The sequence below is a fragment of the Leopardus geoffroyi genome, chromosome E2 (genome assembly GCF_018350155.1).
Source record: "Leopardus geoffroyi isolate Oge1 chromosome E2, O.geoffroyi_Oge1_pat1.0, whole genome shotgun sequence".
In the NCBI taxonomy this organism is placed as follows: domain Eukaryota; kingdom Metazoa; phylum Chordata; class Mammalia; order Carnivora; family Felidae; genus Leopardus; species Leopardus geoffroyi.
The window spans coordinates 31,687,370-31,711,070 of NC_059335.1; the positions used below are offsets into that span (position 1 = coordinate 31,687,370).

At 42.8% G+C, this 23,701-nt stretch overlaps 1 protein-coding gene across 4 annotated transcripts in view; it reads left to right on the plus strand.

Annotated features, from left to right (window-relative positions):
- FTO (FTO alpha-ketoglutarate dependent dioxygenase) overlaps positions 1-23,701 on the plus strand; it is a 393,904-nt gene that overhangs the window by 312,411 nt on the left and 57,792 nt on the right. The window contains exon 9 of one of the 4 annotated variants that reach the window (XM_045442779.1): positions 2,196-2,645. The exons of 2 other annotated variants lie outside the window; for them this stretch is intronic. In XM_045442779.1, coding sequence (XP_045298735.1) covers positions 2,196-2,223 — 28 coding nt within the window. In that variant the 3' untranslated portion in view covers positions 2,224-2,645. Of the gene's footprint in view, positions 1-2,137; positions 2,166-2,195; positions 2,646-23,701 lie in introns of those variants that run through there. One more of the 4 variants, XM_045442780.1, reaches the window with a different exon arrangement.

Genomic DNA, 23,701 nt, shown 5'->3' on the forward strand with positions numbered 1-23,701 from the left:
TTTTGGCAGGTCCATGCCTCCTCAGCAAACTAGAGCATTCTATCTTGAGGGAGGATTTTCTAAGAGCTCAGTCTTGATTATTTGTTCCACGTTGGGCCAAACCAGTGTATTATTGGTAAGATAATGAGTGGCATTCACCCAGGGGTAATCCTTGCAGGGATTTTGATGATGCAGTAAATCATGAGAGTAAAGCCTGAGTGGTTTATGCCATTAAAACCTTGGGATAGAATTAGACTTGTAATCACCACTTGCCCATGTTTTGTCATTTATGATAATTATAGTAGTAATAATCCGTGTATTGTTGAGAAGTAGCAGTCAGAAGCATCCATCAATTTTTTATCGACACCAAATCAAGTTGATACTTCATCTTTGCTGCAAAAATGTAGATTGCACCAATTAGTCTAAAGAAATTGGGCAGTCATTAGCAATGAAGTAAGCAGTTAATCTACAGAATATTTCTGGTTCCTCTGATGCCAACAATCCCTCTTAATTATGTGGAATATTGCGAGCGTCTCTGGGACTCTGTCGATGGTGCCATTGTTGGCTTAGGTTAGAGGGAGCATCCGCGTCCCTGCTTTTATTTAAAAGAATGCACTGTTACCTCCCAGCCCCCTCTTGTACCCTTCTGAGCTTCCAGGCAAATTTATTCTGAAGCAGAACACTCAAATCAAAGCAGTTGGCGTTTTCTTTTTCTTATTTAGAAATAGGGATTTTCCCCAGTGGGCTGCTTTCAGGGATGGTGTGTTAGCTCCCCATCCCAAACTTGTTACCTCTTCTTGTTCACCTTACCCAAATCATGGAGTAATCATCTTGAAAAGAAAGGAAGGAAGGCAGGCAGGAAGGGAGAAGGGGAGGGAAGGAGAGAGGGACACACACAGAGAGAAGAAAGATCGAAAGGAAGAGTCAGAATTTGAAAGAAAATCCAACCAGTTGTGAAGAAATCCTGGTGCTAATGAGCTTTCTACGTCTGCCTCAAGTCTTTTCCCCAGGCTATCCTGATCTCCCTCTCTAGACATTTTCAATCGGCACTGCCCATAAATTGTACTAAGCAGCTGAATAATGTAGTGTGGAAATTTCAAATGTATATATATATATATATATATGTATATATATATATACATATATATATATATATTTTTTTTTTTTTTCCTATTTAGGAAGTTTGGAAAAGCAAAACTAGGAAAGAAAGAACTCACCCCTAACCCCCCACCATGACACCAACCTCCATAACTATCTTTTGGTAGATTTTACTGCGATCTCTTAAATGTACTCCTATGTTGAGTTTTGTTGTTGTTGGTCTTTTGGTGTTATTACTAAGTTGACCCTTGAACCATGCAGGGTCAGGAACGCTGATCTTCTGCACAAAAATCCCCATATAACTCCTGACTCCCCCCAAAACTTAACTGATAGCCTCCTGTTGAAGGGAAGTATTACCAGTAACATAAATAGTCGATTAACACATATTTTTGTATGTTAACATTTATTGTATACTGTATTCTTACAATAAGGTAAGCTCTAGAAAAGAAAATATTAAGAAATCATACAGAACAGACTTAACAGTATAGTACTGCATTTACCAAAAAATGAACCGCGTATAAGCAGACCCGTGCAGTTCAAACCCATTTCTGTCCAAGAGTCAACTGTATTCTCTTTTTCAGTTGTCATAATAATTTTTTCACTTTGCTAACAATTTCAGTAACCATTTTCCATGTATGAATAGTACTCCATCAAATATGGAGTGTATATTTATCCAGGTTTTAGATTATTTCCCTGCGGTACATTGCCCAAAGTGAAATACTGGATCAAAACTGATAAGCTTCTTTAAAACTCCCGATAGAAATGGACAAATTGCAACCCAAAAGGATTGTACCAATTTCAAAAAGCCCACCAGTAATTTTATACACGTACCAGCTTCATTTTAGTGAATGAGATTTGAATTCAGATGTGTTGGCATGCTTGTAGCTAACCTAAAAATATAAATTGTACCCCTCCATATATGGTGCTCTGACTCAGATTGGCTTAAACAGGGGCAACTATTATCTCATGTTACAGGAAGTTCAGAAGTAGGACAGCTGTAGGTGTGATATGATCAGAGGCCCAATGATGTCACTGATGACCTAGATTCCTCTCTTTTAAGCTCACCATTGTAACCTTTACCCTCGTGCTGGCTTCCTTCATGTTTCAAATGGCTGCAGCTGCCCCAGGCATCACATCCAGATGTAGAAGCAACCAAGATGGAAAGAGATCAACTCTTCCAGTGCCTCCTTCTCAAGAGTGAGGAAATCCTTCCTAGAAACTCTCAGTTGACCTTCTTTCCGGTCTCATTGCCCAGATCTGGGTCAGACATTCGCTGCTGAACTGAAGATTGCCAAGGGAAATGGAAACAGCATTATTGGCTTTATTAACCAAGATTTTCTCTTGAGCTGGCGGTGGCGTCCATTTTCTCGGAGTGTTGAATGCGTGAATAAAACAGGGGTTCTGTTAGCAACGAAGAAGAAGGGAATGGTTGTTGGGGAGAGAACCAGTAGTGTCTCCCTGATTTTTTTTTTTTCTTCATTCTCTGGCACACTCTTAGAACCAGTTAAAATTCTGTATGTCGTTCACACGTTTAACAGATATGCGCAAAATATACGGTAAGTCCTGGGCTTTGGCCTCCGTGTAAGGTCCTCATGTACTGTGATCATGCTTCGTGTTTCCTTTATGTTTTCCTAAAAACCTGCCTTGGTGCAGCTCCCCAAAGATGGAAATCGGGACCTCCTCTATTTTTATAAACTTTTGGCATATAGGTCTCCTAGGGAGAGACTTAGCACTGGCTTTTCAGTTAGAGAATTCCTGTTTGGTAGAGATTTAACATCCCCTACTGACACTGTGAGGGCTTCTACTGAGACCCAGGGTTTACAGCCTGATGAAACAAGCCTCGGTTGCAGTCTGAATTACTCAGGCTCAGGAAGTCTTATTCCACCGCACAGCCCAGCATTTTGAACGTTTCACTGCTCATTAGCCCCTCCAGCAAAAGGCCAGGAGAGGGGAGGGTGGGGATCAAGGAATTCCTTTCAATCAAATACTCTTGTTTCATGTAGTTGGAGAAATGGCTGAAATTGCCTCCTCAAAGAGTCTTTTTGAAAATAATCTAGTTTATCTCTACACTCATTTTGCCACTAACTGTACAAATTATTAGTATTACGTTTTATTAAAAAAAAAAAAAAAAAAAAAGGCAGCAAGGTAAGAAAACACGTCCCTGGGTTGAAGAAACCAGCCTAGTTACTCCATGCCTCACAAGTTCAGTACTATTTTGCAGTTCTTAAGTTGAGTCATAGGGTACAGTTACCATCTTTTTATTAATGCCTGACTTGCAGGTATCTTTTGGCACCAGAGATATCAAGGTGATCTTGGATCAGACCTGCCCATTCCTGGGGCACCTGGGTGACTCAGTTGGTTGAGTGTCTGACTTTGGCTTGGGTCATGATCTCGCGGTTTGTGGGTTCAAGCCCCGCGTCGGGCTCTGTGCTGATGGCTCAGAGCCTAGAGCCTGCTTTTGATTCTGTGTCTCCCTCTCTCTCTGCCCCTCCCCTGCTCACGCTCTGTCTCTCTCTGTCTCAAAAACAAATAAAACATTAAAAAAATTTTTTTTTAAAAAAACCTGCCCATTCCTTCAGCCAAGTAGATGAAAGCCCCCAAAAACACCCATTTCCTGCCTCACCATGATGGAGTCATGGCTTCTGTTGTTATTCTGGGTGGAGACAAACACAAAAAGCAAAAAAAAAAAAACCCCACCTACTGTACTTGTATACTTTTTGTTTTACAGTTTGTAAGAATTTTTACAACATAATTACATGTTCTAATTATGAGATTACATACATTTCTACCACTTACATAATCAAGTGTAATTATACCGACTACTTGAACAGACAGTGATAAAAATTACTCGAAGCAAAAATTACACACAAAAAAATGCCGTTTCAGAAAGGCTTTTGGAGCATATACTCCACAGCCTCCCAGAAGGTGGGTCATGGTGAATACAATAAATAGCCTTCAGTAGCTTAGTTGTCCTCGGTAGGGCACGACGGATGACTCGTATCATTTTGGAAGCCTCGTCTTTTTAAAACTGTTTTTCAGACATAGCACCCGTGATACATATCACCGCTACCCGTGCAGAAGCTGGTTGAGTTCCGGGTTTGTCTCCTTCTTCCCCTTACCTCCTGTGATTCCTTTCCTCTCTCCCTTCCGTTCTCTTTCCTCCTCCCTACCGCCTGCCTTTTATCTAGGGCCCTGGAGAAGGATTTGAAACAGTAGGCTAATGGGGACAAATGAACTTGGATTCCTGGGACGTTATTTCCCACTCGAGTAATCCTTGGATCAAAATGTTCGAAAGCAACTGGCTTGTAAGAGTTAACGTTATGCTGAAAATTTTCTACCTTACTCCTCTGACCGTGGACGAGATCGGAAGTCAAGATCCGTTGGGTTTCATGGCCCTTAGGAGCATCTGTAGCTTGGCGTCGTTGTGGAAGAGAAGCAAAGTAGAGAGAGGAAAGTAAACACAGACTACAGTGTAAGCAAAATGAGGAACCTTTAAAATGAAGTATGATGTTACAGACAGTTCCCTAGAAACAGCATACTATTTCTTATAATTGTTTCTTTCATCACTGAAAACAAAGTGTATTGAAAGGGTCATTTTTCTGCGAGTCAAGTCCTTTTCCTCTGGTGTTTTTTTCAAGACATTTGTTTTAAGCAAAATGTTCTAAAATACGATTTTAAGACTTATCTATTTGCGACTACCGTTAACGCCGCTAGGGTGTCTCCAGAACCTTTCCATCACTTCCCATGTTAAGTCATCTCTTGATTAAAAAAGAAAATAAAATCCCTAATCACCTGTCCCGAGTTTACAATTCAAAGCAGTTGTTTTTGGACTAGCCAGTCATGTTCTCCGAAAGACAACATCTTTTAGGTGTGCCGTTCATCGTCCATATGGAGCAAATTAGAGAGAGAAGGAGGGGAGCTGCCACTGTTTCTGATTGGTTACGGTAGTATTAAAAAAAAAATTGACTCACCCTGCTCTGGAGAAGAAAGATGGATAAAATGCTCTTTGAACACACTAGTCTTTTTTTTTTTTTTTTCTTCTAAATGTCGGTACAGAAGGGTTGCATTTATATTTGGCTTTCCAGACCTGTCTCTTGACCTTCTAATTACTTTATTTGAAACAGCACTGAGGGTATAATAAACCTGGAGGTTGCCTCTCCTTTGCTTTATCATAAATTAAAGCTGCCGGTTTGTTGAGGTGAAAGTGGAGGCAGAATGTTCATTACCGCTCAAGTGATGGCTTGTCAATAGCAGTGCTTTTTAGTTTGTTCTAGTCAGCACTTGCTGTGCATTTTGTTGGACCACTGGGAAATAAATACAACAAGATTATACGTTTGGAATACCACAAGAGTTCACAGAAAAAAAAAAAAAAAACACAAATGATAAATTATACACTTGGTAGAAAGTGACATGCTATCTTGTGCTATTAACAACCAAAGATAATTGCAACGAATTGTAATTGCAGTTTGCAACTTACAGTACAGTGTGTCCAACATCAATCTTAATAGTGAACAAAGCAATTTATATTAAAACTTAATTCACTTGGTAACTTTCTGCTGTATACACGGGAGCTAACAGATGTAGCTTTTCAGAAAGTTCAAAGGCATTTGAAACGTGGCAAGAAATGCTAATGCAGTAAGCCTTGGAGAAATATTGCATTACTACTTGTAATGAAAACAAATGTATGTCATTATCTCCTACTTTGTGTTTATTTAATAAAATATGCAGTTTGCATGTTGGTGAATTCAGTGTTTCTGAATGGATATGGAATGATGTTCTATTTGGAATCAGAGGCCATACAGGACTAGCAATTATGCATCCAGTATAAATAGTCTGCTTTACGATTTTAGTAGCATGCCCCTTAATGCTTCACCGGGTTTTGTATGAGGTGTAACAGCAAACTGGAGTAACTTTATTCATGACTTTCCTTAGATTGGATGTCTTTGAAGCAAGAAAGGGAGATCTCCTGGAATTACTTAAGAGAACAAGCATATTTGTTTTGTGAGCTTGACTGATGGCCAGTAGAGCAGTTGAGTGAAATCTCTAAACTGATTAGGGCTTTAGTTCAAATAATCTTCTACCTTTTTCATTAATTTATTCCTTAATGCTATTTTCCTGCTCTTCTACCAAGGATAATAATCTCACACTCGCTGACCTCCATGAGTGGATGACCTAGAGCCCATAACTAATCTTATTTATCTCCTGACCAGCCGAACTTCATTTACCTTGACTGGATAAAGAGCCTTGCAAGTTCCTAAGCTTCCCCTCCTTCGTAGCTTTCTAGTTAATCTACAGTAAAGGGAAAGATGATAGGCTTTCCCAGTCAAGATCCAGAAGCATCCGGGGACAGTGGAAACTTCTGGCCATTTGTCTTTCTTTCTTGAGCCCTACTCTCCTAACGCAACGACTTTCATTTTGAAAGTCAATTTCCAGCCATGGGCCATATGCACACGTTGTCGAATTTAGTTTTAATTGTTGACTACACGTACATAGCATTTTATATTCCGCTTTCTTTTGTTTAATACCAAAGTGTTGCCTGTGTTTCATAATTTAATAATTGTGCATTTTAGTGACAGTAATTCATTAAGTTTCTATACTGTGTTTTTCCTAAGCATTCCCCATTATTCAAATTGTTGGGTTACTTCCACTCGGTTTCACTATTACAGATACTTGTGCAATAAAAATTTCTTTCGCTGTTTTTTTTTTTTTTCATTTAGATTATTTCTCCGGAAAATATTATTAAAAGTGTAATTATTAAGCAAGCGATGTAAACATTTGTGTGGCTTTTTGCCTTATCACATTACTGAAATAGGTTCCCGGACTACTTTATAGTAGTTTATATTGCCTCCGGCAATGTTGGAGGACTACATAACTTTGTCACGGCGACACTGAGATTTATCCTGGTTCTTTCATTTATAAACTAAAGGATGTTGAGCAAGTTACTTAACCCCTCTGCCTCGTCTGAACCCTCGTTATTCCCCATCTGAATGAAGGTCACAATAAATGGAGCTGAACTCATGGATCGTGAACGAGTATTACAGTACTGCGCGTATGTAAAATTTGGGGGACGGTGTCTGCCCCATAGGAGCGCTCAGAAAACATTGGCTGTTATTATTCTTACCAAAATCTAATTTTTCTCCTTATTGAATATCACCTTCTATGTAGGCTGCAATCTTTAAAGGCAATGCTGTAGTAGTCCATTGAAGCTTAGTGGTCAGTAGACTCCATAAGCAACCTCCGTCTGTATTGAGTGAGCACTTTAACATTGCTTAGGCAACGAGCCACGAGGAAGAACTCTGCAGGAGTGAACATGCTGTCTGTAAAGGAGAGGCTTCTGGAAGCTCCTTCTCTTAATTTGTAATAACGAATAATAAATGGCTCTGATTCCAGAACAATCTAAATGGGCCTTGAAGCCCCAGGGTTCTGGGGTGCTGATCCTGTGATTCTTGCATTCCGTGAGAACCCAAGCCCCCCCCCCCACCCCCACTTTAAGGAACTGGCCTCTGCATTAAATAATGGCACTTATTTGTTGGTTTTTTAAGTAAGACAAAGAACTGGTCTCCTGGATTCCTTAATTCTGGAAAATTGACTTCAAATTTATAAATTTTCAAAGAAAAACTGTAACTAATTTTATTATTCCACGAGATGATGTTGATAAAATGCATCTGCTACATCTCACTGAGATGAGAACGGCACCTTCCGAAGCAGAGAGTCAGAGCGGCGAGCCCTGGGTGACCCCCGAGCCCCCCCCCCGAGCCCCCGGTCAGGCAGCATTCGCTGCCCACAGTAGAGGCTGGAGATTATTAGTTTCTCCAGACCTTCTTTTAAACCAAAAGAATGTGGATGCCTCGCGTTCCCTTCTGATGAGGACTTCTGTATTAGAATTCTGTGGTTGCGAGCAACAGAAAGAAATGATGGCTAATTTAAGGAGAACAAAAAAAAAAGCAAGAGGGTGGGAGGTTCTCTTTTGAGAAGGATACAGGGTTATTTACAGTACCACGAAGAGTGCTCAGCAGGACAGGCGGCAGCCCCAAGCATCCAGGCAGGAAGAAAACACAGACACTCATCGGGGTCCTGCTGTTGGAAGGAGTAAGCTCTACTCCACTCAATAATCAAGGTCTGACAGGGCCCAGCCTGGATCTTGTGCCTGCCGCCCAGCTAGGGGAGGCCACAGGACCTTGATGATAGTCCCACTAACACCGCACACTCCTGGGGGCTCCTGGGCGGCTCGGGCAGTGAAGGGTCTAACTCTTAATTTCGGCTCGGGTCATGATGAGATCATGATGAGATCATGGTTCGTGTGACAGAGCCCACATCGGGCTCTGCGCTGAGTGTGGAGGCTGCTTGGGATTCTCATTCCCTCTCTCCCTAGCCCTCCCCTACTCAAGCCCCGCCTCCAAAGAAATAAATAAACCTAAAAATATTATTAAAAAAAGAAAAAACAAAAGACTGCACACTACTGGAGGAAGAAATTTCCTAAAGCAAGATTGGAGTCCTATTGCTCGAAGAAGGGGAAATGGAGGCTGGGCCACTAAAAATGACAAAGGTACACTGAATTTCTTAAAAGACTGTATTGCTCTAGTAATCCCTCAGCAGTAGTGATTAGGAAGACAACTAAATGGCTTACAAACACCAGGAAGTATTTGGACCGCTCAGTGGCCATTGTCCATGACTTTAGCCCTGGAGATAACTAACAGATTTTTTATTACTTGGTATGGACACGGAAGGCTCACATCCAAAGGCATTTTGTGGGAGAAATGTCTCACATTTGGCTGCAAATATCACAGGCCTGAACAACAGAGGGATTTATATCTGCTTCACGTGAAAGAAATCCACAAAGCGTAGGACCATCATGGCAGCCGTACCACATCAGCAGTGTTCATGGCTCCTTCCGTGTTTCTTTCCACTCTGTCCTTCTGGCATGGCTTCTGTCTTCAGGTCTCCTTCATGATCACAAGAGAACCATGGCAGCTCCTAATATGTCATGTACGTTACTGGTAAGGAAAAGGAAGAAAGGGAGGGAAGCCAAATGTGCCTGACCCTTGAGTCACCCCATCCCCCTTTTAAGGAACTTTCTCAGAAGCCCTACCCAGCAGTCGCCACCTCCGTTCCATCAGCTGAAACGTGATCACCTAGTCACCCCTGTTGATAAAGGAAACAGGACTGTTTTTTAGCCAGGTACATTGCTACTCCCAACAAGGTCAGGATTCTCTAAGGGAGGGAGAAGAGGAGCATGGGTGTCAGGAAGGCAACCAGTAGTTTGTGGCTCAGACCCTTGCCAAAATGGACAGTCTTCAGCTCCGTGAACTCCCCTGCCAGTCCCGGTATTACCAACAAGAAGCCAGGAGAGTAATAATGAAGCATTTTCTAGGGTAGGGAGAGAAGTGAGTGGATTGAATGATGAAAACTTTAGGTCATTAAATAAAGTTCCAACATTTTCTTCTTGCCCAAAACATTCACAACAAACTCTGTGAAACAGGAATTGAAGGGAAATGTACCACACCATTTTTCTTTAGCCTTTTTGCAATGCAACAGGACAATCAATACAAATCTTTGCAGTAATCATATATTGATTTTCCTAGAATATAACTCCATTTAAAGCACTTTTATCCCCAAGAGTAGAAACATTGGAGGCTATCAAAGGAGGAAGTAGGTTTCCTTGACCCCATCTGCAGTGCACAATTGATTAACAGAGGATAGTTATGAGCGAGAGAGAGAGAGAGACAGAGAGAGGGAAGAGAGAAGTCACCGAAAGGTTAATACTAGCTAAAGAGAAACACGATTACAGGACATTAGGCTTTTGGTAAAATCATAAGGTCGGGAAAAGATAATGATGCTCTCTAAAATTGCATGAGATTTTGAGCCCTTCACATCCTCTTCCTGTGACCCCCACACCCCCAAGAGCCACCACAGCTGAATTTGGGGGGATTGGCAAAGCTGTGAATGATTGATATGTTTAGGTTCAGGGCTGGTAAGCTGGCTCGATAAGGGAATCAGTGACACTGTTTCAGCTTCGTGAGTCACTTAGTTATTAAGTACTAAACTCAAACTCTAACGTAGGCCAGATTGAATGTGTCTTTGCTTCAGACAAAGCTAAAAGAAAAAGAAGAATTTATGTTTTAGAAAAATTGTTCTAAAACTCTCATTTTCCTTCTGCTTTGTAAGAAAACAAAACGCTAAAAGAAATTTTTTTTTTTTTTTAATTTTTTTTTCAACGTTTATTTATTTTTGGGACAGAGAGAGACAGAGCATGAATGGGGGAGGGGCAGAGAGAGAGGGAGACACAGAATCGGAAGCAGGCTCCAGGCTCTGAGCCATCAGCCCAGAGCCCGACGCAGGGCTCGAACTCACGGACCGCGAGATCGTGACCTGGCTGAAGTCGGACGCTTAACCGACTGCGCCACCTAGGTGCCCCTAAAAGAAATTTTTTTTAAATAAAAATTAAAAAAAAAACCTACCTTTGGCAAATCCCATGAGTTTAGGTCAGCTGACTATTTCTATTTTTTTCATATTTTTAAAGATATTTATTTATTTTTGAGAGAATGAGAGAGACAGAGTGGAGCAGGGGAGGGGAAGAGAGAAAGGGAGACACAGAATCCGAAGCAGGCTCCAGGCTCTGAGCTGTCGCTAGAGTCTGATGTGCGGGGCTTGAACCCACGAACCCACCAGGATCGTGACCTGAGCCGAAGTCTGACGCTTAAACAACTGAGCCACCCGGGCGCCCCTAGGTTGGCTGACTATTTCTGTGTGTAGATGTCGTCCTCCCAGAGACAGGAAAGTAATTGGATGGTAACGCTGGGAGAAGACACGCAGGTTCCACTCCGCCTCTGGCCCGAGAGGCTGGGATGTCGCCAAAACTGAAGATGACGCCTCCTGAAGCAATCCTGAGTCACCCTCTCTCCCACACTCCTTGTGGAAAAGGCAAGAGGGTGGCCTGGCATGCGCTTGTTTCCAGTGTACTGTCCTCAGTGTATTTCTCTCCCTAAATCCCTCTTGTTTTTTGTGTCACGGCCGGGTTCGCACAGACTCTTTATTAAATTAGAAGGTGTGTGCGGCCTCATTCTCCTCCACAAAGTCTTGTGCTTGATACTGTTTATTTTACTAGCAACTTCTTCGGGAGTTTGTGTTTTGCTTTGGTGGTGTTTCCCCCCCCCCCTTTTTTTTTTTTTTTTTTTGGTTTGGCTTCAGGCAAACCAACCAGCACACATTGTCAGATAAAGTATCTTATCTGTCAGCAGCACCCTTGTGAATTAATCATAATTCAATAGGCTTACTAATCAAGATTCGAGATGAATGTTTTGATAGAGCAATCAGATTTGTCTAATCTATCATTAGTTGACAGTCGCTGCAGGCAGGGTGTGAACTTGGCAATGGCAGCCCTGTTTCTGATCCCTTTGGCTGGGGCCACCGGTTGGGTAGCTGGTGGTAAGTGTGGTCCCAGGCCTTGCGACCAGTGAAGTTCCGTTTCTTACTCTCCCCGCCCTCCGGTTTTCAGAATAACATGGGGTGGAGTCCTCTTGTGAACCCCCTCCCCAGGTGATCAACAGACTTGGGGACATGGTGTTCCCTTTGTCATTTTTACCGGTAAACAAAGGTGTGCCAAGCCCCATGACCAGCCTCAAAGGTGATCGATTTATGGTGTCACTTGTAAATAGTGGCCAGAGAAAAAATAAACATAACAGATTATTAAACGTGGTTGACTGCAGCCCTGTGTCACATGCCTCTAAAACCTATACCCCATTTGACGGAGTTGCCTTCTTGGGGGGAATTTACAGCATAGCTTATACATTTATTCCATAGGATTGCATAAGTGAAAGCTTTTGTTGTAGATCCATACTTCATTGTACCTAATGTTTCAAGTTCTGGGATAAAATTCTGAACTAATATACACTGTGTATATTACTTGGTAGTCACTAGTGTGAGAAAAGTAAGGATGGGGTTATTTTGTGGAGGAGTCTTTTACCAGTTTTCCTTCTCTTCCTGAGGTTGGTATTAGCATGAAGATTGTATTACTATAGAAAGCTTGGAAAGTCCCAGAAAAATCCAAATTCCTACAATCCCGTCAATATTAACAATATTTCACCCTATTAAAACTCGATAAATCATGGCATGGATACCTCAGTGGGTCATTGCCTGACCCTGTCATCCCCAAAATGTAACTCTGCCTGGCATGCTCTTCCGGCATCTGTGGACCGCGCCGGAAGGAAATCCAGAGGAATCCAGGGAGATGCTGCTGGTCTCAAGGTTTCAGTTTCTGCAAGAAAAGCACATGGGGAAACTCGCTTAGGCTGTTAGTGTGTCTAACGTGTTGGAAGTGACAACTTTTCGATTTCACAGGCATGTCGCAAGCCTTACTAAATGAATGCTAGCCACACTTCGAGAGATTTGTAGCGTGGGTGATTCAGACAAGGGCCGGTGGAGAGTTACCTAATTAGACTCCAGGTGTAATTATGTAAGGCGTTCCAGGCAGCAGCGGGCTGTGTGTTAATTAACTTTCATGCTGAACATGCAGTAGCACCTAAACAAAGAATGGTTCACGGATGAAGAAACGCTCCTTACTTTGCCCTAGCTGTATTCGCCATCTCCCAAAGCTTCCTTCCCTGTCCCCTCTTTTTAAATAACTTAAAAAAGAATTGTTTTTATTCTAGAGAGAGATAGAGCACAGGAGCAGGGGAGGGGACAGAGAGACAGAGAGAAAATCATAAGCGGTCCCCAGGCTCGGCGCAGAACGTGACGTGGGGCTCGATCCCACCCCCCTGGGATCATGACCTGAGCGAAATCAAGAGTGGGGATGCTCAACCGACTGAACTACCCAGGCAGCCCCACTTTTTTTTTTTTTTTTTTTTTTTTTTAGTTGAGACATGAGGCATAAAGGCATGTTGTCTCGTAAGAAGATCATCATCTGTCCCTACAACTCCCTTCCTACTTTCCTCCATAATTCCAACACATTCTCTGGAATGATCTTTTACAGGGCTAACCGTGTCTGTATTTATCCACCTATTTCTCTGTCACTGGTTTGTAAAATCCGTATGATTTCCCATCATGATTTTTTTGGCTGTCCATGAAACTCCACAGGTCTCTTTTTGTGCTGAAGAAAGGAATGATACCCACTGACCCGCAGGATTAGCTCGCCTCCCGTCAGCAGCCTGGTGCCATAGGAGTCCTCCTTGGCCGCTCCCATTTCTGTCTCTAATGAACAACAATGGGAAAGGCATCGGTTAAAGAATATTCTCTCTTCTATTGGGGCGCCTGGGTGGCTCAGTCGGTTGAGTGTCCAACTCTTGAGTCATGATCTCATGGTTTGTGAGATTGAGCCCCATGCTGGGCTCTATGTTGAAAGTGTGGGGCCTGCTTGGGATTCTCTCTCCCTCACTCTCTCTCTCGCTCTCAGAAATAAATAAGTAAACATTAAAAAAAAAAAAAAAAAAAGAATATTCTTTCCTCTAGTAAATTAATCCATGGCTTCATTTGTGCCGCTTCTGCTGTCACTTGCTGCCCGAGTTCTTAACTAATGCATTAAAGTAAACTTTGCAAAGCCATATAAATCAACTCTCCTTGCTTGCACGAGGAGAGACTTGAGGTCATCAAATAAGCACTGTGTGTGGATAGTGACCAAGCAATTTTCCAGGCTTCTCCCTGTTCTCAGGTGGGAAAATCCCATTTTGAGTTTCCCTGTTCCTTCTAATCCCATCTCCTTGACATCTCCCTCTTCATTTTGCTACTAATGAAGTCTAGGACGACACACAGGACCACTCCGTTCATCCGGGAGATGAAGCTTCTAGAATTCTACTTCTACAATTCTGTCTATGAAAGCATGAAATTAACATAGATTAAGGAATTGCCAGAAACATTAAGAATAGATTGGATTCAACACCCTTTTTTATTCTAGTACCTCTTACCAGTTATGAGAAAGATATGTTTCAGTTTCACTGCCTAGTACTAATAAACAGGTGCAGGTGTTGGAAGAAAAGAATAATAAAAACCTTTGTTGGATGCAAAGCATTATTTCGTGCAGCTCTGTGACATTACGGGGAAGGCCTTCACATAATGCCACCTTAGGGATAATAAGGGACATTGGAACAATTTTAGTGCTACCTTTGCATAATTTTCAGTTGGGTGAAACTCAGTCTTTATTGTCTCCCTCTACCCACCGCCATCCAATGTGGATCAGATCAAGCCCTCATAGTCAAAACGAGAGCAACCAATTTTGACCAGTCACTTGCTCTTTGCAAGATTATGTTTGCTGCATTGGGAGTAGGCTTAGACATCATTCCTGTCCCCAGAGAGTTTACCATCTGTTGGTGAAGATAAGACATAAAAAACCTGAGAAGTAAAACTCTAATAAAGAATCTAAAATACAAGTTCAAGACGACACTAGGGAAGATGGGTCACATGACAATACATGACTGTCAGATGCATTTACAGATTTCTTGCAGAAGAACAATCTTCAACCCTTCTGATAGTAAGGGTTCATAGATACCAGTTGTGAATTCGGAGCTGAAGTATTATTCTGCAAAAATGCTTTTCAATTTTGAAGGGCCAGTGCAAAAGAGACATCTAGTCTTTGTAACTGGTAAAATAATTACTTGGATTATCACTGAAATAAAGGCATAAAATTTTTAAATTCTCATAAAACTCATGGGCTTCTGAGAAAATGCCGGTGGTACCTCACCGACCCAGGACAGGTGGTCATTTCATTAGTGAGTTCCAAGTTCAAATGGTAGGTTCATTTCAAGTTATATAGGTAGTATTTTAGGGAAAAGATAGAGTTCAGGTAGAGTTAAGATGGAGACAGATGTATGGGAAGAGGTCCTTTCCAATAGGTAAAATTTCTGACGAAGGTCAGAATAGGATTGTATAAACCAGGTTCCACGTGTTAAGACTTTCGGGCTGAAACAGAATGTTCAAGAAACGGAGACCAGATATTTGGGAAGTATCAAGAGATGGCTGAGTTTTTGGAGGCCTTCAAAAGTTTCCGAAGCTGAGAAGGGACATGATGCTGGAGATATTTTAGGGAAGATTAGTTTGTAGGCTGGGTGGGCAACGGATATGGGCTGTTCTCATTTAAAGGGTTGTATTTAGAGAAAAGCCGTGTTCCTGCAATGAGGTGATGTGGCCATGCATTCAGGCGGAGTAGTGGTAACAGAAGAGTATGAATTTCAAAGGCCCTCTAATGGAAGAGAACTTCATAACCAATTGGTTATGGGGATGAAGAAGAGGAAAGAGTCAAGGGTGGTACTCTGATTTCAAACTTGGAAGGAAATGGACATTTGGGAGAGGGGGCCGTGTGCCCCAGCACTAGCACAGGGAGAAGGATACAGTCCCGTAAATAGCTGTGGCTAAGACCCAAAATGCAAAGAAGGAAGCACAGCCTTGACGTTTTCCTGGTTGCGAAAATTACAAAATTACCCCGCGAGGGATTATTTGATCTTTGCGTCAGCTCAGTGACCTGAGGTACAGTAATACCTAAAGTAGAAAGCCGGCAATGGAAAGGAAGAGATTTCCAAATTTTTTAGGGATTCTGCTATTTTAGTGTGGGTTAGTAATTACCTTGACTTTCTTCGTACAGGGCTTTGTAGTTAAGGACCTGTTCACGCCCTCACCAATTGACAGCCAAATTCTCCCTTCGTTCTATTTAGGTTAAAAGATTTTTATATCACCTTGGTTTTCAGAAACTGACAAACTGCCAGTGGCCTGTCAATTCCGGACTGACTTTTTTTTTCACCTGCTCACAGAGATACTATTGTCTTCGGAGAACTAGTGCTTTTCTCCAGTGATGTGACTAAACCCATGTATCTTGGAAGAATTGGCCGCTTTATGTCTAACAGAGACACGAAGGTGAGGCTGTGATACTGGGAAATCTCAGGGTAACACCCTCAAGTTTGAAGAGTGAGGGGAACTGAAGCAGAAAAGCCCTGTACATTTTGTCAAACCCATTGCCCAGATGTAGATCTCTAGATCTGGGCAGAGGTTGAGTTGAGTACATTCAGTGTCCTAGTATACAACCGTCTTTAGAAAACGTGCACTCGGGGCGCCTGGGTGGCTCCGTCGGTTAAGCGTCTGATCCTTGATTTCAGCTCAGATCGTGATCTCACAGTTCGTGAGTTCGGCCCTGCACTGGGCTCTGTGCTGATGGCATGGAGCCTGCTTGGGATTCTGTCTCCCTCTTCTCTTTCTCTTCCTCTCCCCTGCTTGTTCTCTACCTCTCGCAAACAAAAGCAAAAACGTGCATTCATCCCATTCAAGAGAATTGGAAGAGCCCCGTGTTGGTTGGACACGACTGAGTCCTGTGAGTCCCAAGCAATGCGACTTTTTAACAGGCAAATCGCCTTTAAAGTCCTCACACCTCTTCGAGCGTCCGACTTGTGATGTGTGCAATATTTGTGTTTCTGTCTCCCTCTTCTCTTTCTCTTCCTCTCCCCTGCTTGTTCTCTACCTCTCGCAAACAAAAGCAAAAACGTGCATTCATCCCATTCAAGAGAATTGGAAGAGCCCCGTGTTGGTTGGACACGACTGAGTCCTGTGAGTCCCAAGCAATGCGACTTTTTAACAGGCAAATCGCCTTTAAAGTCCTCACACCTCTTCGAGCGTCCGACTTGTGATGTGTGCAATATTTGTGTTGCCCTGCCCACACGGTAGCTACCTCAGCATCCCTGCAGAGCAGGGAGGTATAAAAGGGTGCTTCTGGGGCCCACTGCCTCTTCTTGAGGGCCTATGGTCACGCTTGCCAAGTTTTCAAACCAGTTACAAATCAGAAAATAAAAAATTAAAGGCGTTCATCATTTCCCCTATTACTGAATGCTATACGTGAAATCTTGCACTCACCTTTTTAAATAGACTTTGCGATACACATCGACTTCCCTCTCTCTGGGAAGGCACGTATTTGTAGAACCAGGAAATAAAGCTGCTCTCAACAGCGCTTTTCTAATAAAAGATCTCGTTGCTTTTCCATCTTAAAACCCAAGTTTAAGAGCTTTTATGATTCTGAAACGAAAGGAATTTCCTTACTATATATGTATATGGTATATTAATAGGTATGTATTAAATGTATATAGTGTATTAGTACATATATATAGTATGTTTTATATATATACTATACTATACTATACTATACTATACTATACTATACTATAGAATATATATATTAAAAGAGTGATGGAAATTTTTTGCCAAAGAAGGTACCTTACCTTGCCATCTCAACATAGCCTATTGGCATGAATGCGGTGAAAGGAGGAAGCTTTTATTAGGAAATAATCGTTTCCAGGGCTGCTACAGTCATCATCCAGAAACTTGTCCTCAAGGCTGAGGACAGTACTGTACCCTGGAACCTGTTTAGCCACAGGTGGGGAATGTACTGAGCTGTTGAGACCAATAGGAAGGTAGGACCCTATGACCAGGTCAAAGAGTTGTTCTAGTAGTTTTAGGATCTTGAAAAGGGTCATTAACGTTTCCAAGCCCCTAAAGTTTCTTTAATTCTTCTGGCGCTATACTTTACAATCGTATAATCGTATTTCCCATTTGCACATAAATTAGCTTGAATGCGTTTTTCATAATAAGCTGTTGGTCTGTAGCTCTGTATATTAGAGTCTCAGCCCCCATCAGCAGTGTGTGATTTCAGAATGAGGTACATTCAGGCACCAGCACCACATAAGTGGAAAAATAAATCCTTTCCAAAAAGTATATGGTCACCATTGTCAACGTGTAGAGTTTGGGATCAGCCATTTCAATAGCACGCTTTGTATTACTTTGTGACCACAGAGTTTAGAAAATAGAGTGGCTCCCAAGTTTTTCCTTGTCATTCAAAAGAATGCACACGTCTCTCAAAGTGACTGATATTCAGCAGGAAGTGCTTTATTGACTGAAGGGGATAGGATCTGTCAGTTTTGTTATTTTCGCTCTAAAACAAGACACTGTCTTTGGTCGCGTCCTCTGCTTTTATTTAAAGGTATTTCTTAAACAAACTTGGAAGATAAGGAGCCATACCCATACTTTGTGGGTATAAAACTTAAAGCATTAAGAAAACGGATGTCATTTCCAAGACCACATAGTTCTTCAAGTCCGGAAATGAATGAAATGAGACCCCTAGGAGGCTTCTTCATTTTGGTGGGGGGGGGGGGTCACTGTGGCTCTGCCCTTCAATCTGGTTTATGGCAATGTGAGGGGAGGTCTCTGCTGAATGCGGAGCCTTCATTAGACGTCCTGTAACTATGTTCTAAATGTGAGTTAACAAAGACCTCTTAACCAGACACTGGCTAGAATGACTCTTCCCCTGGGAGCAAAGGGTCTTTAAGATATTTTGAGGGGAGGAGGAGGGTGAAGAGGTCTAATCCATAGCTCTAAATTCTCGTGCTTGGGGGAGCTCATTGACATGGTAGGTTTTAAGGGCTTCATTGGAGCCATTATGGTTTGTCATGCAGAGGCCCACTGGAGAACACTTAATTGGAGATTATTGTCCCAGTGTGTTGCAAGGCCATTTTGAGCTCTTTAACAGAGCGGCTTGCTACCACTTATGGGAGACCTTGGGAAAGTTTTGATGCACCCAAACCTAAGAACATACATTAGGTTAGGTTTGTGCCTTTAAGTCTAATAACTGGATGTGTCAGGTGTTTTTAAATCTTCCCCTCACCTCCTTCGTCTGTAAATCAAACCTCAATTGTACATAGATTCCTGAGTGCTGGATATGTGTTGAATACATTTCTTTCCCTTTTTAATTTCTTGGTTTTGAGGTTGGGAGTTTTGGTGGTGGTGGTGGTGGTAAAGATGGTCTAATGAACAAACACGATTATCACATCCAAGGGCTGCAAAGCTTTGATCTAGAAATGCAATAGAGCTCACCTTGTTTCATATGGAACCAATTCCTTCTTGTCTCTTTCCCCCCAAGGAGTGAAGGAAATATCTCTGGCATATGGTTAAAAACCTGATAGATTAGACCTTCAGATAGGTAGGTGGATTAAGGCAAAGCCCAAAAAAAAGGCTCATGTTTTCAGTTGTCTATCCTATTCTAATGTTCCTATTGCCTCTTAGTATTCTGAATTTACCAGATTAGTCCTAATCTAATATTTAGTTCTGTAATGTTTTAAACATTTTGGCTGGACTCAGTTCCTAGCCTCCATGTTGCCTATCTCCGTTAACATCTCTGCATGCATAAGAGGGCATTCATTAGGGCTGAGTTAAGGGAAAACCACCAAAAGACTAGACCCCATTTCTTAGGCCTTGGAAATGCAAGACCATAGCATTGAGAGCACATAGCATTGAATTGAGAGGATCCAAGGGTCAAAATTCAAAACCTTGAGACTTTTTTTGCCCAGAACTCCAAGTACTTTCAAAAGTGAGTTCCTTTCTGAAAACACTGAAGTTTGGAGATCTCTAGCTCCTTCTCGTGGTTTCCCACACTGTAAAGCAGAAATGAAGCTATAGGATCAGAAATAGTTAGCAAGTAGAGTGTTGGTGCCAGAGAATGAGGATTTCTATGTGATTTGTGTTTTTACGAGCTCAAAGCCTCAGTTCCTCTTCTGTAGATAGAGCTAATATACTGCTTTGTTTCTTTCTTTCCAAATTACCAAGGGATACAGATGTGTAGTAATGCAGGGGACATTTAATGAAGGCTGTTTAACTATGAGTGCTCTTTGCTATGCGAGATATACCAGTGGAATAAGGGACATGACTGTTTTGGTAGAACGGTTATGGATACAGGATATCTCAAACTTGATCTTAGGAATAGATTGGGTGGTCATCTTGACTTTGATTTCTCCATCTCCCTCTCCTCTCTCAACACACTAACTTCTGTATCTTTGGTCCACACGGCTGAAAAATGGCCACCACTTCTGGGGCGGTCAGCCCTGGCCAGGGGGCAAGGCCCCACTGAACAAACATGGCTGCCTGCTACTGAAGCCATGACTGTTGGAGAGGTCAGTTCTCAAACCTGGGACACGAGGGACACGGCCCAGTAATTGTCCACTGTACCACTCCTTTAAGGAGTAAGTTAAAGTACCCATGGTTCTTTGTATCCCACAGAATAAAGTCACCTTAAGGAAGGGACATAAGATGTTAGAGCAAGAAAGGATTTTGAAGATTTAAAAAAAAAATTTTTTTTATTTGGAGAGAGGAAAAGTGTGAGCAAGGGAGGGGCAGAGAGAGGTGGGAGGAGAGAGAATCCCAAGGCTCCAAGCTGTCAGTACAGAGCTTGACGCGAGGCTTGAACTCATGAACAGTGAGATCGTGACCTTAGCCGAAATCAAGAGTCAGGCATTGAACCAACTGAGCCACCCGTGCGCCCCAGAGCAGGAAAGGATTTTAAAGTTCACCCGATCCTACCTTCTGTGTCTCGTTGAGGAAACTAAGGCAAAGGGAAAGTGATTCATTTTCCAGAGGTCCTCACGGTAGTTAACAGCATCCCGTGCTCATGCTTTTGGGTAAGAGCTTCTAATACATCCTTTCTTCCATTTTCTTCTGCCATATCCCAGCTTGCACAGATTTCCGACATTCTTTTTCCCTATTGCCTAGAAGTTTTTGAATTACAAGGGATTTTTTATTTCCAGTCCTTCAGCTAATAGACGGTTTTAAGTTTAGAGACTCTTCTACTCTAGAAAAATGCAGGTAATGTTTATGAAGACTGCCTAGAGATACGGGGAAATGCTTCTGATGCACCATCACATGAAAACAGCAAAACAACAGTTAGCCCTTACATTCAAAACACATGGAAAAATTAAGTATGCGTGTGGTTGCCAAGAAGATTTGTTAGATTGGCGGTTTTGTGTATAACTTTAAATTTTCCTTAATACTGCCATTGAATTACTTTCAGAGTTTTAGGGAACATATTGAATATAAATACCTCCTACTTTCCTTCTGCTTATCCTCGAGCTACCTGAACCTGTGTGCCCGATGTTCTTGCTCGTGGAAATGAACTCTCACCAGTGTAAGGCGTATGTATCTTGGGCACACCTAGAACATTCATTCCAGCCGTTAACACGCTGAAAATGAAATCCTCGTAGCTATGGCTACAGCTGCGTTAAATTAGGGCCTAAGGGGCGCCTGGGTGGCTCAGTCGGTTAAGCATCCAACTTCGGCTCAGGTCACGATCTCGCGGTCCGTGAGTTCGAGCCCCGCATCGGGCTCTGGGCTGATGGCTCAGAGCCTGGAGCCTGCTTCCGATTCTGTGTCTCCTTCTCTCTCTGCCCCTCCCCCATTCATGCTCTGTCTCTCTCTGTCTCAAAAATAAATAAAAACGTTAAAAAAAATAATAAAATAAAATAAAATAAAATAAAATAAAATAAAATAATTAGGGCCTAAGCAGATGCTTGGCCCCAGAAAAAATGACCCACGGAGGCAACCCGAGGATAAGAAGTTCTCAAGCACAAACAGAATCAGCATCTAGGAGCCGGGAAGGACGTCACGTCATAGAACCTGGCCCCTGCGGGCTTCAGAACGGGCCATGGAAGCATAGAACTTTTCTGATCCGTAGAAGCACAGCTTGGCTAAAATCTGGGCAGAGTACTCTCAGCGAAGTTCTTGCTGCAGCGACACCAGATGCACCAAGTCTGTGCTCAACTTGGAAAGGGCCTGTCCCACTCTCTAGCCTCCCAAGTTTCCCTGTCTACTGCAGACTGCAAGACCAGGGGAGAAAATGCAGTCCCTTCGATGCCATCTGACTTCTAACCTGCCCTCACGGCAGTCCGTACAAAGAGCAGGAAGGGACAAGAGCAGCCAGCAGGGCTTGGGAGGCCAGGAGGACCCGCTGTGAACAGGGGGGCCTTCTGGTTGCCCTGCTCCTTCTAGTTAAAAAGGGCGAGCTGGGTCTTCTAGGAGGATGAGAAGCGGAAGGAAGGGATCCGAGCCGACCCTGCATGTGCCACACCTGTCCAGTGCCTTTAGACCGTGAGCGCCCGGCCCCCGGGAACCTGCCCTTTCCAGCTTCTTGTACAGCACGGAACAGAGCACCGTGCAGTTGTGGCTTAATTAAGGTAACGTTTAGTGAAGATGACGAAGGGGACAGGTTGTCAGGAGCAACCTCCGAGGCGCCTCTGCTCCTCCAAAAGTGGGAGTCTTGGTTTCCAAGCTGATGCAGAGGGGTGGGGGAGAAGGAAGAAAACACTGCCGAGATTGGGCCGGAAACTTGGGGGTGGAGGCGCGTAGCATTTTCACCTCTGCAGGATCATCAAGGGTTTATCCTACTCGTACCCGCTCCAGAGATTTTGCTCCTTCTTTAAGTCACTTAGTAGGCCTCTCCCTTCCGGTAAGAATTTGCTTTCTGTATTGAATTCAGATCTGCCCTTCTCATTTAAACTTCCTTTCCTTTGGCCCTGGGCCAGTCCCCAGGGTGCACGATTGTCGCTGGCCGGCCCCGGCTGTTCAATGCCCTAGCGCTGGGAGCCGGTGATTCTTAGCTGCTCCTCTCTGAAGCTGCAGTTAGCAGGGATTTGGTGGGGCCTCTGCAAACCTCAGTTCAAAGCCGAGTGCAAACCCAGTGAGCGAACCGCTTTAATACTAACAGTGAAATAATGGGCTGTAAAATAATCCTGTTAGGGACACAAGATGTGGTGGCTTGACCTTTTATTAATATTCTCTTTCTTTCCAACAATAACGGTTCTAAGTCAACAACATGTCTTCAAAGTTGGTTAATTTCATTAGGCTCACTCCAAAGGAGAGGATTCCATCAGTGGCTTTGAAATCCAAATGGGATGAAGAAAACTCATTTACACGGTAAAAACGTCAGTTACCCTAACCAAATTAAAGACTTTCTACTGAATGAAAGAAAAATTTGACACATCGATCATTTGAAACTAATCGTAGATATGTTTAAACATACGGAGACATCTACCCTGAACTTGTAGTATTTCTCAGAGCTTACATTCCAATGCAGGGGACCCCTGTTAAATACGTAAGAAAGATCTATTTAGGAAGTGAATTAAGAAATGTGTAGAAGCGGAAATCGTGATTCGAGATGTCGGAGAAGGCGTTTCTGAGAGGTGACATTTAAGCTGGGATCTGAAAAACAAGAGGGAGACAGCCCCGTGAAGACATTAGCGTTCCAGGCAGACGGGACAAACAGCAAGTGCCAAGTCCCTGAGGTGGGAATGGGCTTTACCCCAGGGAGGAACAGGAAGAATGTGGGAGCAGCATTGGGGGGGGGGGCGAGTAGAGGAGGTGGGAGGATTCAGAATGGAAGGCAGGGCCGTAAGAAGCCACTTAGATTGTATTTAAACGACAGAGAATACGTCAGAAAACGAAATGCTGACTTTTCTAAGCCCTCAGCAAAGGGAAAATGTGCCTGACGTGGGCATTTTATTGAAGACCGAAGAAGAAAGGGCTACAGTTACTTCCCTATTCTACTTCCACATTGAGTTACACAAATATTAGCAAAATGAAGTAATATTTACAAAAGCACTTTAAAAATTTTAAGGCACTGTAATTTAAGGATCTTGTTATTGAAGTATTTAACATAATCGAGGGCATTATTACTTTATTGTGGGAGAATCCCGCTAAACTTGAAACGAATTCTCTTGGCAATTCCCTGAGATCTACGTTGCTATGAGGGCCCTGTTGCCTTTTCCCATATCTTGTGAAGGTCTAAGGGCAGAGGATTCCCACTGTGTAGACCGCGGATCCTCTGGAGAGAATTGCTTTT